Genomic DNA, 16,496 nt, shown 5'->3' with positions numbered 1-16,496 from the left:
TGGCATTTGGCCCCTGAGCCTGAGGTTCTCACTCCAGTTTTAAAGCTTCTAGTAAAAGTTTGCAACAATCCACAGTTTCTGTTTTGCTCAAATACAGGAAACTACAGTTTATGCAAACCACAGTTAACAAACTAGAACGGCCTTTCCCAACCTTTGGGTCCCCAGATGTTGCTGGACTACAGCTCCTACCAGCCCCAGCCAGTATGGCCATCCCACGAATAATGGGAATCGTAGTCCAGCAACGTCTAGGCTCCCAAAGGTTGAGAAAGGCTGAAGTAGAATATCAAACAATGTTTTGAACCTGGTTTGATATCTTGGCTTCTTTACTAATTATGGGTTGCACAAATGGAAGTTTCCTGTATGTGGGCAACGTGGGAAACTGGTTTACATGTGAAGGAGGGAGACAGGAGAAGGAAGATAAGTCTTAGATTGGCCTTGCAACAAACCACAGTCTGAATGTGGTCATGTTGTAGGTTATATATGCTTTTCAACTGTAGAGAAGGCTCGAATACCCAAATCTATTTTATGAACATTCTCTTCCATATTTCCATTAATCATATTGCTCCAAATGCAGGCCCGTTCTCCCTTCAAGATGTTATCTCCCATTATTAAATTTTCCAATTTAGTCACAGCAAATGCTCTTAAAATGCTCTGTATTCTTGCATCGCATTCCTTTGAATATACCTGAGAGGGGCTCTTTGAATTTTGCTGTGAATTTCTCCCACAGTGAAATCTGAAAAGATATCTTTACACCTACACGTGAATCATACCAATCCCTTCATGGGGTATCGACTTCCATTTAGGACATGCATCTTACGTAAAGCATCCTCTGTTAGTTCCTGTCTATTCCAAAGACACAAGGGGGAGATAATAATTAGATAGTTTATTCTAGAATTGCCTTGTAAGATAATTATTCCTCCACACCCATTCTTCACTTTGTGTGCCTTGGTCTTCTTCCACGATTAAAATATTTGTAACTCATTTACATATAAGCATGCACTGCATTTATTTTAGCCCCGCAGGAGACCATAGCTGGAATAGTCTGGAATGAGCATCAGCATCCACAAGGGCATTGATGTGCATGCATTCAGCCACTGCGGGACTATCCTAAGGCTGTGGAATAGCCAAGTTAATTTCTGCTTCTGTCCTCACAGCTGGCCTGGATCTCTGTCGGCTACAACCGCTTGGCAAATGATTCTGGAAGTGTGCGGCTGATCTCAAACCTTACATGTTAACACTTGGGAACTGCTCTCTGGTGGCAGAGAAGATCTAAGGTCCACAATTTATGTGAAAGATCGTCTCACCTCATATATACCCAGTCGATCACTGCTCTGCAGGTGAGGGCCTCCTGCAGATTCCATCTAATCAGGCGGTCTGTTCCGCACAATATAGAAATTGGGCCTTTAGTGTGGCATGCACCCCTTTGGAATTCCCTCCCCTTAAATATTAGACAGGCACCATCTCCGTTGTCTTTTCGGCACCTCCTGAAGACCTCTTCCAACAAGCCTTTTAAATCAAGACCCTTATCCTAGTCTTAATCTGTACTGGAATTTTTTTAAAAAAGATGTTTTTATTATTTGACTGCTTGTTTGTTGCCCTGGGCTCCTTTTGGGAGGACAGGCAGGATATCAGTTTAATAATAAATAAATTTAAATGTGACAATAAATCAGGCAATAAATCACCATACCAAGTAAATTTGGTCTTGTGGGTCGCCGTAACAAAAAAGTGTGAGAACAACTCAATTTGCTTTAATTAATCAAACCTAACTTTCTGGTAGGCCGTTGAATCTCTCCCGCAGAGGATGGACTGTCTGGAGGCAACCTGGATTGGAATGACTGCTCGTCGCAACAGTGGGGCAATGTGGAAAAAGCTCTACTGCTTGATCCTCGTAAGTGTATCCAGTGGGCCTTGGTTTTAATCATCTGTTGATGATCCACCTGAATGATAAGACGGAATGAGGCGATTCTCAGGTTGGATTTGTGCCTTGCCCCTGGATCTTCCCCCCTGCAACGGTGGGCTGAAAAAGGGCAAGGTATTGATATGCCTACTTGTTTAACACATTCAGAAATAGCTCGGTTCCCCTTCACACACACTCAGTTAACAGCAAGTTTTCGTTTCCTCATGGGCTTTGACCCTGAAATGAAAGTCTCTGCGCATTCTGCTTCCTGAACCAGGCACTCTGACTTGCAAAACAATCCCAAGGCCAATAAATAAGAAGTGCTTATGGCCTCACCTGCTTTCCCTCCCTTCTCTTCCTTTTTAGCCAAAACCTTAATGTCTGTTGCAGGTGGGGAGCGTTTTTGGCTTTCCAAGTATGATTTCAACAATAACGACAACCAAACAATTCTGCAGAGAGTTTGCCCTAAAGAATCATGTTTATAGTGCCGGAAAAAACAAAAAAGTTATCAAAAGCTACACTGTTCAGAAAGAAGCAGTGGCACAGCCCTACATTGAAATGTGCTGGATCCTGGTGGTTGAATGCAGCCCTCCAGGCCTCTCTATCTGGCCCGTGGCACTCTCCCAAGGCCATGCCCCCCGTTGTCCCTGCTTTGCATACTGAAAGCACCTTGGGCAGTTCCTTGAAAGTTCAAACTAAAGCCCAGAGTGGATTCACTGCCCCACTGACATCAGAGCCACTTCTTTCCCATTTCAAAAACTCCTTTAAAATAATCCCCCTTTAGTTTCACGATAGTCACCCCGTGAGTATTTTTGTAAGTTATTTTCACAAATATATTTATTTTATTATACATGCTTTTCTCTAATAAATGCATTTTTGTAAACGTTGGTCGGAAAACTGCATTGCAGTTTGGATAAGTGCACATTTTGGAGGATGGCAATGTTTCCGTTCTCACTGTTTCCGAAAGTATGCATTCGATAGATTCAGTTTTAAATGTGAATTGAATCAAATTTCTCCCCCATCGGTATGCAGCGGTTATACTTTGCAAAATATGTTCATGCACCCGCAGCAAAAGAACAAGAATGAATGACCAAGAAATAAAAAAAAACCATTCAAAGCCCAGGCACAAGACTCCCCACCTCTGTGCTATAAATCCTGAAAAATAGCAGGAGAACAAGAGCGAATTCAGATCTTTAGTCCGAGATGGAGATTTGGAGAGAGTGAAACCCATGACTGCTTATAGACTTCACGCCATTTATTGCATATTTGCAGCATCCATTTTTACATGCATATCTGCAAGATGTCCCAGATTTGAACCTGCCTAATTTTTCCTCCTTGTTGATGCATTTTTTTCCTTACCAAAAAAGAAAAAGAAAAACTGATAAGTTTAGTAAAGATAGGGAAGGGGAAGAAATGTGATTTTTTTTTCAATTTTAATGAGAGACTACTGAATTCATACTTTTCAAACCAATCCGCAAACCAAAACACAGCCATCCTTTGAAATTTTCACTTCTCTGAATTTTGCAAAGCAGTTCTCCAGCCAAATGTGTACACAGGTGCATATACTGGTGTAAACTGAGCATGGCAATGCATCTATTAGTGGAAATAACATATAAAAATGCAGTATATGAGGGGACACTGTTTTGCAAAAATGTGTGTATTAAGCAAATTGCATCCAAACACGTTAGAAATTCACCCTAAAACGTTGAATTTTCATGAGGACCTTCTTTTGTTAATAAATAAATAAATCGCAGACTGATATGGAAATGTGGAGTGCCAAAGGTTGGAAAAATCAAATCAAATAATAAAAATGAGAAACTGAGAAATCAAAATCAGCAGATTCGCCTATCCCTAGTGGGAAGTAAGTCCCGCTTGAAAAAAAAAGGACTTTGCAAGGTTGTTGTGGCTGACCTAAGACATTTGGCTGCCTGGGGCAAAGGAGAAAATGGCATCCCTATTCAATCCATGTCCAGGGGACAACCGGATTGGCAACTGCATCTGTGTCAACATTGGTGATAGGTGCCCCCTAGCACAACTGAGAGCAGCAGGCTAGCTTAGGGGCTTAGCGGGGCAGGCTGCACACCACACCCAGCTCTGTCTTCTGAGACCTTGCTGCTGCTCTCTGCCTGTCCCCATCCGCCTCACTCTGCCCAATGGTTGGGCCGGCCCTGAAGACCCTGAAGCAACAGAGAACAGAATGAGAACCAACGGGTTGAAAGGACGGAAGAAAGGGAGAAACTTCCCAACGGTTATGAGTTGTTCAGCGCTGGAACATTCTGCCTTGGGAGAGGGTGGCCTCTCCTGCACTGGAGGTATTTGAACAACGACTGGCGGGGTATCTGCCAGGGATGCTGGAGTTGCAAGATCCTGCACTACTGGGAGGGGGTTGGACTAGATGACCTTCGAGATCTCTTTCAACACTTAAATTCTATGATTCTCAAGCAAGGACGGGGAACTCTGTGGCCCTTCAGATGTGGCGGGACTCCAACTCCCATCACCCCTAGCTAGAATGGTCAATGGTCCGGGAAGGTGGGAGAGGACCCTGGCTTCCATCAGCTCAGCCAGCATGAACAGTGGTCGGGGATGAAGGGGAGTTGTACAGAACTGTCTCTGTTGAAAAGGGTAATTCACTCCTCGTATCACAGCAGGGAAGCTCCGGCTCAGCGGCCAAAGGGCAGCTCCCCCAGGCCATGCCCCTCTCCCCAGGCCATGCCCCTCCCTGGGCCTGCTTTGCAGCCTCCTTGAATTTGTGTCCATGAATGGTAATAATGCCTCTTGCTTGGATGGATGGATGAGGAGCAGTGCAGGGTGTGCGTGCAGAAATCTTTCAGGCTGAAGAGGTTCCCCAGGTCACTTAGTTACTGAATGGCAGGAGGCAGATGAATGCTTAGATGGAACTGACTGAAACAAGCACTACAACTAACCTAAGATGTGAGAATTCAGCTTCTAGGATGAGTCTGGTGATCTGTGATGATTACCCAGCGAGCCACTCCTGTAAATCATACACTTTAAGCTGGATTCCTGCATTGAGCAGGGAGTTGGACTGGGCTTATAGGCACCTTATGATTCTATATTTTTATTGCCCAGGAAAGCTCTCCTTCCAACGCAAAGAGCAGGACCGGGACCTGATCTGGAGCAGGCCTGCATTTGAAGGTAGGGGAGGCTTAAATTCCCCTTACATCCCCTGCCAGGATCCTAATCTGAAGAGAGTTGTTGGGTGAGTGGGATACATACCTATTTACCTTTTAAAAACACAATTTTTGGCATTTGCATGCGTGGCATCAGATTCCAGCCTGGCCCTTGATGAACACACCTGGTGAACTTTGTAAAATGAGTCTTAATAAATGCGACTGAGCACAGGCAAAAATGCTCTTTCCTTGTCTGAAATCCCCCTTCCCAAATTGTGCTTGGGGAAGGGCTGTGGCTCAGAGGCAGAGCATCTGCGTTGCATGCAGATGGCCCCAGATTCAATCCCCGACATCTCCAGGTAGGTCTGGGAGAGACCCCTGCCTGAAACCCTAGAGAGCCACTGCCAGTCAGTGTAGACAATACTGAACTAGATGGACCAATGGACTGACTCAGTAAACAGCACTTTGCTATGTTCGCTCTGTGGGTCTCTTATAGGCTCTCGGATGGAAGCATCCAGATTCCTCTTTGGACAATTTTGTCTGTTAAGGCCGCAATCCTTGTTGCACTTCGTTGTTGCTATGTGCCTTCACGTTGATTTTGAGTTATGGTGACCCTATGAATCAGTGACCTCCAAGAGCATCTGTTGTGGACCACCCTGTTCAGATCTTGTAAGTTCAGGTCTGTGGCTTCCTGGATGGAATCAATCCATCTCTTGTTTGGCCTTCCTCTTTTTCTACTTCCTTCTGTTTTTCCTAGCATTATTGTCTTTTCTAGTGAATCATGTCTTCTCATGATGTGTCCAATGTATGATAACCTCCGTTTCATCATTTTAGCTTCTAGTGACAGTTCTGGTTTAATTTGTCCGGACACCTAGTTATTTCTCTTTTTTGCAGTCCATGGTATGGGAATAAATCCCACTGAACTCAATTGGACTTGCTTCCAAGTAGATTTTGGCTCGGTTTACAGTGGGAGGCTGCAATCCTAAATAGTAGAACACCCTCAACTCAGTGCACTTACTCCTGAGCAGACTTGGGCTGCATCCGCACCATACATTTCAAGCATGTGCACACATTGCTAGGAACTGTAGTTTAACTCCTCACAGAACTACAATTCCCACACCCTTAACAAACTACAGTTCTCCAGATTCTTTTTTTGGGATGGGGTAGAATGTGCTTTAAATGTAGGGAGCTTTAGCTACCTTTATATTGGAAGGGCTGCAGTCTTAAATTCACACCTGTTTGTGGTGCAATCCTACTCAAATGTAAGTCCATTGAGTTCAGGGGGGCTTCCTCCAGGGTAAGGATGTACAGGATCGCAGTCTAACAGCATACCCCGAGCCATGTCTACTCTGAAGTGGCCTATTGACTTCAATGGGGCTTACTCCCCTGTAAGTGGAGTTAGGCTTGCCAACGGGCTTACTCCCAGGTAAGTGGTGTGAGGAGTGCAGTCTTGGGGTTGTCGTCCGCAAAGCCCTGCTCAGAGTAAACCAAACGGACGCGAGTTAGTAATGTGATGTCCATTGACTTCCATGGGTCTACTCTGAGTAGGGCCCGCATTGGCTGCATTGGAATGAGGCCCCACCCCTTCAGCGTGCACACGTGCATCAGTCCGCGCTACGAACCTGCGAACGAAAAGGGAGGGCGTTTGCTTGGCTCTAACTTTTCTTGCGAGGAGGGAGCGAGGGGGTAAGGCGACCCCCCTCGCCTCGGTACGCAGATCCGCGCCACAACAACGTCCTGAAGAAAGTGATTTGCTGGCGCCGGTGCCCCTTCCCCTTTGCAAGCTGGGGGGGATTCCACATGAGCGGCAAAGGGGGAAGAGCCGGAGTCCCCGTTCGCCAAAAGCGCAGCTCCTGGCTTCCAGGGCCTGGAGAGAGGCGCATTCGCCCGCTCGCGTTGTGCAGAGGGGGAACTGATGGGGCTTTCGCCCCATTGTCTGGGTGACCCGGCGCTGTGGCGTCCTTGGTGCCCTGTTTGGAGGCGAGGTGTGCGCGCGCCTTTCCCTCCTTCCTCTCTCCGGCTGCATTTGGATCTCTGGAGAAAACGCTGCCTCGAAAAGCGTGGGGCGAGCCTGGGAGCGTTTTGCGTCTCTTCTGGATGGATCTTGCCTTCTCCAGCCTCTCCTGAACGCAACAGCCGGCGAAGCAGCTACCCTTGAAGGCTGCGCTCTAGAAGACTCCGGAGAGGGGGAGCTCTTTGGGGTGCCTTTTGGTGAATCTCTGGGACCCCCCTCAAAAAAAGAGAGCCCCTTCTCCATTGATTTTCGCGGATGTGTGAGAAGGGAGGCGACAAGCCTCGATTGTCCCCGCAGCCCAGAAGGAAGCATCCCGGGGTGACGAATATCTCCCTCCCAGCGCGAGGGGGAAACTGGTCCAAAATTGTTCTTTGTGAAGCAGCGACAGCAGCAAAAATCCTGGCTGGCTCTGGGAAGGAGCTTCCTTGCTCTGAAGAAGAGGGATGTGCCAGAACAGTGACTTAGTTGGCCCTCTCTGGAGCCTCGTTAACCCCGGGAAGAGCGAAGGGCCCGCGATGGCAGCTCTGGAGATCCGTGCGCTCGCCCTGTGCATCTTCGCCCTGCAATTGCCTTCTGTTCTCTCTGGGAGCAAGTTGCTACCCAACATGTAAGTGTTAGAGCTGATCTTTGGATTGGGGCCAGCTTGGCAAAGAAAACTTGTTCGGAGACAAATGCACAGGTCCTGTTTCAGAGGGCTTGTGGGATAATAAGGCTTAATAATAGTAATAATAGGAATCTATTATTGTTATTGTTATTATTGTTATTGTTATTATTGTTATTGTTATTGCTATTATTATTGCCTACCTTTCACCAGTAAGTCCCAGGCCTGTCACAGCCAAGAGACTGAGCTGGGAAGTCCTGGATTCAAGTCCTGCTCTTTGCCATCCCTTGGTGACAATTCCACTGCCCTCAACTCCCCTGTGTATTATGGGGAAGGTTATAATACTGATCTACCTGGCAAGGTTGTTGTGAGAATTCTTGAGATAATGGTCTGTGTGGCTTGCTGTGGTTTACTCTAGGAGTGCTATCTTTAGTGCTAAATGTGAGGGCTGCCGGGGTTGTGTATTTTCCCCCCAGGTTCCCGTGCTTTAATCTTTGGTGTGGCAAACAGATATTCAGCTGGGGAAGCGCTTTTCTAAGGGAGAAGGGGAAATGCTTCACCTGTTTAATTTCTGCCTGTTGAACTGCTTTTAAATGAACAGGAATCCTGACAGGAGAAAACCTTATTGCTGTAGACCCTGGGGAAGGCAGATGCTTTATTTTTTTGTATAAATGAGGAAGATCATTATGAACATTTCCCAGAACGTTCTTCTTGCAGAACATTCCTTGTGCCCATTTGACAGATGGGGAAACTGAGACTGACAGTAAGGATGCAATTCTCAATGTACTTATTTGGGAGCAAGCCCTTTGGGGCACAAGGGGAACTTACTCCCAAGTAAACCTGCATAGGGTTGTGTGGTTAGCACTTCACCCAATGCTTGCCAATGGCTGGGGGGGGCAGGTGCACTTTATATTGCAACTGTGCATCAATTCGAACCTAGTTTTAACTTTTTCCCCAGGAATCTCTGTAGTTCTAAAACGATGCTGAGAATTCTCTCTCAGACCTTTCAGGTGACTTCATAGAACCATAAATGTCATAGTTTCTGGGACCCATGACAGTAAAACAGGTTTCAAGCTAGCTGAAATTTGCAGTGGAAACCGCCGCGGGATTTGATTGAACCTCAGCCTTATAGGTAATAAGGACTGCAACGCTTTGGACACGCAAGTCATGCTCATTTGCATCTGGAGGGCCCTAGGTTAGTGAAAGCTGATCTATTCCATTTGCAAAAACTAAAATGAAATAAAAATTGCCCCTAAATAATTAAAAGCAGGACGTGTGAGTACTGTGCCCTCCTTTACAGAACAGGTTGGGGGGGGAATGGTCTACAGTGGCAATGATTACATTAACATATGATTTGGAAGGACAAGTTTGCCAGCCAAACAGATTTATTGAAAAATGGGCTTTATATTTTTGATGTTTTAGAACAAGAAGCATCAAGACAATGTGCAACCGCATGTTGGTTTTAATTTACTGTAAATATATGCAGATATCGTAATGTAAGTCATGAATTAAAATAATAACACTATTAATAATTTGCCCCTAGTGGTTTAATCTTCTCCTCACCTAAGCTTGTGAAGCCATTTTTAGACGTAGAAGGCAGCCACCCCCTTTTGCTCTGAATCAAACCCCCATGTGCCAAGCAGCAGGTGAAACATTCCCCCCCAATCCCATGGGAAAAGCTTCACCAGTTGAATACCTGTGTGTCATGCAGCTGTTAAAGGCTCACCGCACAAGCTTGTGCATGGCTACGCAGAAGCTGTGTCGCTCTCTCCAATGGGGCTTATTCCCTGGAACAGATATTGGGAACCTCAGGCCCAGGGGGCCAAATATGGCCCTCCAGGCCTTGGAACTTTGCCCCAGGCCACGCCCCCTGCTGAACCATCCCCCTCCCTAGTTCTGCTCTGCACTCTCCTTGAGTATTTTTGACTGGCTGGAATGTGTCCTCGGACTCTGATAAAACCTCTTGCTTCCACTGATGGAGAGGGGTGTGTGAGCATGTGCGGAAACAAGCCTACGGTAGGAAGGTTAAAATTTGCGTGTGTTGCTCTGCCCACTTTTGCCTCTGGCCCCGCCCACTACTGGGTTCTGGCCCCCAGAAGATTGCCTGGAAGGGCATGTGGCCCTTGGGCTGCAAAAGGCTCCCCGTGCCCACCGTAGAAAGTTCCTGAGGGGTAACCATGTTGATCTCTCACGGCAAAAATAAATCTGTACGCTGTCATGGGCTGCAGTCAAACTTAACATCTGATGGAAGGCGACTGTAATCCGGAAAAGCTTCTGCTGTAGTAAATTTGTTAGTCTTTTCAAGGTGCTTCAAGAGCAGTAGTGTAGTGGCAAATTCAGAAGCGCGGGTCTCTTTGTGTTAGTCACAGCCTCTCCTCTCCCACATTATTTTTTTGCTGATGGTTGAGAATGAGATCCTTGTTAATGCCTTCTCCCGCAATAACAGACATCCCTAGCAGCCAATAAATATAAAAGAGCAGAGTGTTAGCTGCTGAGAAGAGTCTTCTCAGCAGCTAACTCACCTCCTTTCGCTCTGATTGGCTCCATTCCTCAGAAAAGGACAAGCAAAGATGTCAGAAGAGTCTTCTCAGTGGCTACCACACTCCCCTTTCATGCTGATTGGCTCATAGGATGATGGAGGCATAGGGACCCTGCTCCCAAAAAGGCAAGGAGTCTAAGACCCCCGGAGACCCTGGATGACTACAACCTTGTTCAAGAGTCTTTTGGCCCCTCCAGACTCCAGTGTGTTTCTTTTTTTTGTGGGTGTCTTCTGCTGCATGTCGCTGACACAATAATATTGCATTAGTGTCCACGGGGCCCTCTAGTGTCTGCCCTGAAACGTTTGCAGGAGCAAATAGTACTGAAAGTGGGATCGATACCCTTGTGAACACCCAAATCATCACGAATGCACAATAAAAAGGGTTTAAGACAGCCACCTTAAGAGCTAGGAAAAAGTTGGTAATACTGTTCAATTGAAAAGATAGCTTTTTTTTTTTTTTAAATGACTGCTGTATTTGCGTCCCGTGTTCCTCTCACTGCCTCTTGTTAATGCAAAAGCATCTTGCACCCCAGCTAAAGCGTACGGCTCTGGCACTTGACATCGGACTACGCGTGCACCTTTGGAAAGTCTCCTTACAAATTTGAACCCTGGCCAAGAGAGACATTCTCGACTCAGTGAAATCTTTCTGTTCTCGTTTGTAAATTAAACCGGGACTGAGCAATGTCATAAATCCAAACCAGCTTTTCCATATGTTGTTAAACCTGCGATGGGATGTGTGTGTTTGGAGTTGGGGGCAGGGAGCAGACAGCGTAATGCTCATCTGTGCACTTTGAAAGACTCCAGCAGGATGACATTTTCCATAATTCTGGCAAACGCATTAAGTTTCCGAGCCTTGCAGTTTAAGGTAGGGATGACTTTGACTGGTTGAATGCGAATATATCTCGTGAAAGCGGCTGTTGGATATGCTAGCCTGAGTTACGACCCATCAAAACCCAGCATGCTTGGATTTAAATGGATTGATTGCCCTCTGGTCTGGCTCACTGTACATCTCCAGGGGCCTGGTGCCCTCTAGATGTTTGAGACTACAACTCCCATCAGCCAGAGTGACTGATGGGAGCGGTAGTCCAAAACATCTGCAGCGTACCAGGTTAGCTGGGGCTGATGGCAGCTGTACTCCAAAATTATCTGGAGGTCACATGGTTGTTGGCAATGTCTGATCTGCATATTCTAGCCTGGTGCAGGAAGATTAATTGAGATTCCTGCTAATGATTTGCTGTAGATCGGTTCCCAATTGTATAGCAACAAGACTCTGGTTCCTCCCCCCCCCCAAATATTGCAGCTGCAAACCTATACACACTTCCCTGAGAGTAAATCCCATTGAACTCAATATGGCTCCATGGATAGGTTGTGGTGTCTGAATCCGCAGTCGATCACTGCGCTCTGCAGGTGAGGGCCTCCTGCAGGTGCTGTCTTATCAGGAGGTCCGTTCCGCACAGCATATGAAACAGACCTTTAGTGTAGTGGCACTGACCCTTTGGAATTTCCTCCCTTTAAATATTAGACAGGCACAATCTCTGTTATCTTTTTGGCGCCTACTGAAGACCTTCCTCTTTCAACAAGCCTTTTAATTCAACAAGCCTTTTAAGTAGAGACCTTATTCCAGTCTGCATCTGTATTGGAATTGCTTTTTCATGAATTTTTAAACCTTTTAAAAAATGGTATTAAAATGCTTTTTAAAAATGTTTTTAAAGATGTTTTGTTTTAATGTGTTTTTAGTGGTTGTTGTGTTTTAATATATTTTAAAGTCTGTTTCTATGATGCTTTAGAGTGTCTTTAGTGCTTTTGTTTGCCACCCTGGGCTCCTACTGGGAGAAAGGGTGGGATATAAATCAAATAAATAAATAATAAATAAATCTCCAAATTGCAGTAAATTTCAATGTAAGGTTGTACCCCACAGGTCAACACAGTGTCTGGCTCATGGGAGGGGGGGGAACAGGGCACTGCATTGTAGTGTGGTGTAGCGGTTAAAATGTTGGACTAGGACCTGGCGAACCAGGGTTCAAATCCCCACTCAGCCATGAAGCTCACTGGGTTGCCTCGGGCCAGTTGCTGTCTCTCAGCCTAACCTACGTCGCGGGGTGATTGTGAGGATGAAGATGGGTAGATGGGTGTATGCTATCTAGAGCTCCATGGTGGAAAGGTGGGATATACCTGTGATAAATAAATAAATCTGGCTCCACCCCGTGAGCCACAGTTTTGCATTTGGCTCCATCTAGCCATCATTTTGCTTGGGGTTGCAGTGGAAAAACAGAAGTAGATCTTCTCTGTCTGAGACCTTGACCTGGAGCTACCTGGAATGGATAATGTGGGACTCAAGGGGCCAGTGGGCTAACCGGTAGCGAACACCATGTGTTCAGTGAAGGGGAGCAGTCATAGCTGAGGGGTAGAGTATCTGTTTGGCATGTAGAAGGTCTTGGGTTCAGTCCCTGGCATCTCCAGGGAGAAATGAGAGAGACCTGGACAGGTGCTATGCCTGCAGCTGTCCATTTGAAGAGTGGGCCAGTCTGGTGTCCTCCAAGAGGGAGAAAAAGGATTTCTGCATGTTCTCAGAAACACTTTTTAGTTTTTTGAAGATCCTTTTCTTTTTTTAAAAAAAGCAATGCTCCATTTCAGACAGACTTAAAGGCAACCTCCATGCCGTTCATTTAAAGACCATTTAAAGCATGTGCCTCTCCTCTCAAGAATTCTGGGAACTGTAGTTTGCCCCTCACAGAGCTACAGTTCCCAGCATCCTTAACAAATTATGGTTCCCGGAGTTCTTTGCGGGAAGGCATGTCTGGTGTGGATGTGACCAAAACATCCCAATCTCATCTCCTGAAGAATCTCCGAAAACAAAAGCTGGCAGCCCAGAACAGCGTGGCCTGGTAAAGTGGAGACAGGTGTGTGTGTGAGGAGGCATATGTGGTTTATCCTGAGGCTTCCTTGCAGCCTTTAATCTAGCCTTGTTGGCTTATCTCATCATCGCTGAGTGGAACGCTGCTTTTGACGGGCTCTTGATTTAGTCAGCGCATCCTGCTTCCCCAAAGACAATAGCCTCCGCTCTCAGGACTGTTTTAGCTGAATGATGATAAACATTTCTGTTTGGGGGCTGTGGAAGCAACGTTAAGCAAGATTGGCTCAGGAGAGGGATGGAGAGATGTGTCAGTTTTGATTCTCTCAGTTTCTCATTTTTCCAATGTTAAATTCAGTCCTCTACATTTCTACAGTGATCTGTGAATTTTTTTAAAAAAAAATCCTCATGAAAATTCGTCACCATTTTAGTGCGGATTTCTCCAAATAAACACATTTTTGTGGGCAGTTTGGACAAAGGTACACTTTTTTTGCAAGCCATTTCTCATCATTTCATGCCTTTTTGCCGGTTATTTTCACTCATGTATTCATTTTTATCCACACATTCCCCGTATACTGTATATGCATTTTTGTAAATGTTGTTTATTTGGCGAACTGCTTCCCGAAATTCTAATCAATGCGCATTTCGAAGGATGACCATGTTTCGGTCCTCACGTTGTTTCAGAAATCGCAAATTTGATAAACTCTGCTGGAAATGCGAACTGAATTGAAATTCTCACCCATTCCTAGCTCAGGATGTTTTCTCGCCCCGAAGTGGCTGAGATGCTGGTGCTGTGCTGTAGTCGCTAGAGCCAGGGCGGGGAGTCTTTCCCCCCCCCCAACCTGAGAGCCGCATTCCCTTCTGGGCAGCTTTCTGAGGGCCACGTGGCAGTGGTGGGCGGAGGAAATAATTACATTTTGAACGTTGGGCTGGTTTCTAAGCACACTCGTGCACCCTCTGTCTTCCATCCAGGCAAATGCTTGAGCCAAGTTCAAGGACATCTTCTGCCCAGGCAAAAACACTCAAGGAAGGGTGCAAAGCGTGGTCAGTGAGGGCTGTGATTTAGGGCTGTGTGGTCTGGGGAGAGTCCCGGGGGCCAGACAGACTGGCCTGGAGGGCCGCATTTGGCCCCTGCCCCTAAAGTTCCCCACTCCTGTTGTCCAGCTGTGCAACAAAATACCCTCTTTCCTTTTTACCTCTAGGCCGAATGTTTGCGCCGAGCGAGAACTCACGATGGTCGGCCGCCGACAGCCCCACGTCCGGTCCTTTTCCCGGTTGGTTAAAGTGTGGAACCCAAGCTGTCGAGGGCATCCGTGGTGCGTGGGCTACGAACGCAGGTGCGTGTTGTGGCAGGGCTGGCTTCCTCACTTTGGTTATGTGGCTCTTTTCGATTCAGAAGCTGCCTCCGGCTTGAAAACTTGACAGAGGGGAGTTAACTAACCCTTCCCACCCCCACCCCCCCATTGAACATGACAAGCTGTGTCCAGTATTACTCACATTTGGGGGTAGATCCATTGAAGTGAATGGACATGATGAACATGGGTCTGTTAGTTTCAATGAGTCTACTCTGAGTAGGACTTGGGTGGGCTTGTATCCACCTAGGTTCTGCTCAGAGTAAGCCCACTGAAGTTAATGGACTATTTATTTCAACCGGTTATGACCAGTCTTGGATCCAGGGGTGGAATCCATTTGGGGTTGTAGACATTTTTGGGAGCAGGGTCCCAGCCAGGTCCTATGTACAAGCCAATCAGCATGAAAAGGGAGCGTGTTAGCCACTGAGGAGAGTCCTTGCCCTTGTATGCTGATCGGAGCCAATCAAAATGAAAAGAGGTGGTTCAGCCAGAGGTCAGAGGCTTCACCCTTGATAAAGGCGGGGCTTCTTTAGGCATAGTCATTCATCTGAATGGGTTAGACCCAATGTAACGCTAGGTAAGCTTGTTCAGGATTCCCCCCTCTTCTCCCTACGCCATCCCCAAATCTGCTCTGGAAGGTTGGGGTCCCCCAGAACAGATTTAGGGGGAAGTGTTCTGTTGCACAAACGTAAAACCTTGCACTGATGGAAAGAGTTAGTTGGATACCGCCTAATGGATCTACTGTTCTCAATCATCCCAGAGTGCAGGGCGTGGAATAATGGGCTCAAGTTACAGGAAGCCAGATTTCGGCTGAACGTCAGAAAAAACTTCCTAACTGTTAGAGCGCTACAACCATGGAACCAATGACCTAGGGAGGTGGTGGGCTCTCCGACCCTGGCAGCCTTCAAGAGGCAGCTGGACAGCCATCTGTTGGGGATGCTTTAAGTTGGATTCCTGCATTGAGAAGAGGTTGGACTTGATGGCCTTAGGATCATAGATTAGTAGAACTGGAAGGGGCCTATAAGGTCATTGAGTCCAACCCCCTGCTTAGTGCAGGAATCCAACTTATAGACCCCTTCTAATAGTACTATTCTATGATTCTACTGTGACTAATGGTGGATACACCGTTGTGTCCGTGGAAGAAATATTGGCTGGTAGAGATTTTTAAAAAGTCCACCCTTGTATTTATGGAATCCCTTGCAGCCTGTAATTGTCAGCAATTACCTTGCTGATGGACATCTGTCCACCGGTAAGAGAAGGCAGTGAGCTAGAGTTCTTGATTTTTAAAAAAAAAATGGTCTCAAAAGTCTGTGTCTTTGTCTGGTGGAGAGAGCTTTGAAATGTGAGGGGCCTTTGCCGTTGCAAGACTTCAAAAGGCTTGGACGGCTCCGTTTTGCAAATGTCCACGTCTCTCTCATGCAATGCACCTCTTCCTCTCCCCCCGCCCCCTCCTTTTTAACATTGTAAATCCGGAAATATAAACACAATCGCTTTTAAACATTTCTGTTAGATTCTAGCTGCCCTTTTCCTGACTGAGAAATGTGTGTGTTTTTGGCACGAAAGTTGGTGTGTGTCTGCGCGCGCTTACTGTCAAATCCAAGCACGGCCACCAAATAAAGTGGTATGAAATTTCAGGTTATACTATCATGTCAGTCATATGTCAGTTTCTCATGTTGTTTTGCAAGAGTTGCATACGCAGATAGGCAGAGTCTTGCCCCCAGGAGGTTCTGCCATTGACATTTTAATTGTGTTTGTGTGGATGAGATTGGAACTGAGCCCAGATACCCTCCCCTTTCTAGTTTTGGAGACCTTCTCTGGCCACTTTTGCCCCCTCCCAGAAGCCTTTTGGAGAATCTCGGCATCTTCCAGTAGAACTGGCTGAGACTTCGGTTTGAAACCCAGGAGTGCTGCTGCCAGCATGTGCAGGCAGTACTGAGCTGAATGGAGCAGGGCTCTGACTCACGGTAGCAAAGGGCTGTGATTCAGCAGTAGGGCTTTGTACACAAAAAGTACAAAAAGGCATTTCTACTTAGCGTTGGGAGAGACCCCTGCCTGAAATCTTGGAGCACAACTGCCGGTCAGTGTTGGCAATACTGAGCAAATGGACTGGCGAT

The 16,496-nt window shown here is 46.5% G+C and overlaps 1 protein-coding gene across 5 annotated transcripts in view; it reads left to right on the top strand.

The window, feature by feature from the left end:
* Window positions 1-16,496, top strand: part of MEGF6 (multiple EGF like domains 6) — a 177,255-nt gene that overhangs the window by 2,560 nt on the left and 158,199 nt on the right. For 3 of the 5 annotated variants that reach the window (XM_061600700.1, XM_061600696.1, XM_061600695.1), the window contains exons 1-2: window positions 6,649-7,646; window positions 14,233-14,367. In XM_061600700.1, the coding sequence (XP_061456684.1) occupies window positions 7,483-7,646; window positions 14,233-14,367 (299 nt within the window). In that variant the 5' untranslated portion in view covers window positions 6,649-7,482. Of the gene's footprint in view, window positions 1-1,154; window positions 1,338-1,777; window positions 1,889-6,648; window positions 7,647-14,232; window positions 14,368-16,496 lie in introns of those variants that run through there. The other 2 variants (XM_061600698.1, XM_061600697.1) reach the window with 1 other exon arrangement.

The sequence above is a fragment of the Rhineura floridana genome, chromosome 18, assembly GCF_030035675.1.
Source record: "Rhineura floridana isolate rRhiFlo1 chromosome 18, rRhiFlo1.hap2, whole genome shotgun sequence".
Taxonomy (NCBI): Eukaryota; Metazoa; Chordata; class Lepidosauria; order Squamata; family Rhineuridae; genus Rhineura; species Rhineura floridana.
This window is presented reverse-complemented; position numbering and strand designations above follow the sequence as displayed.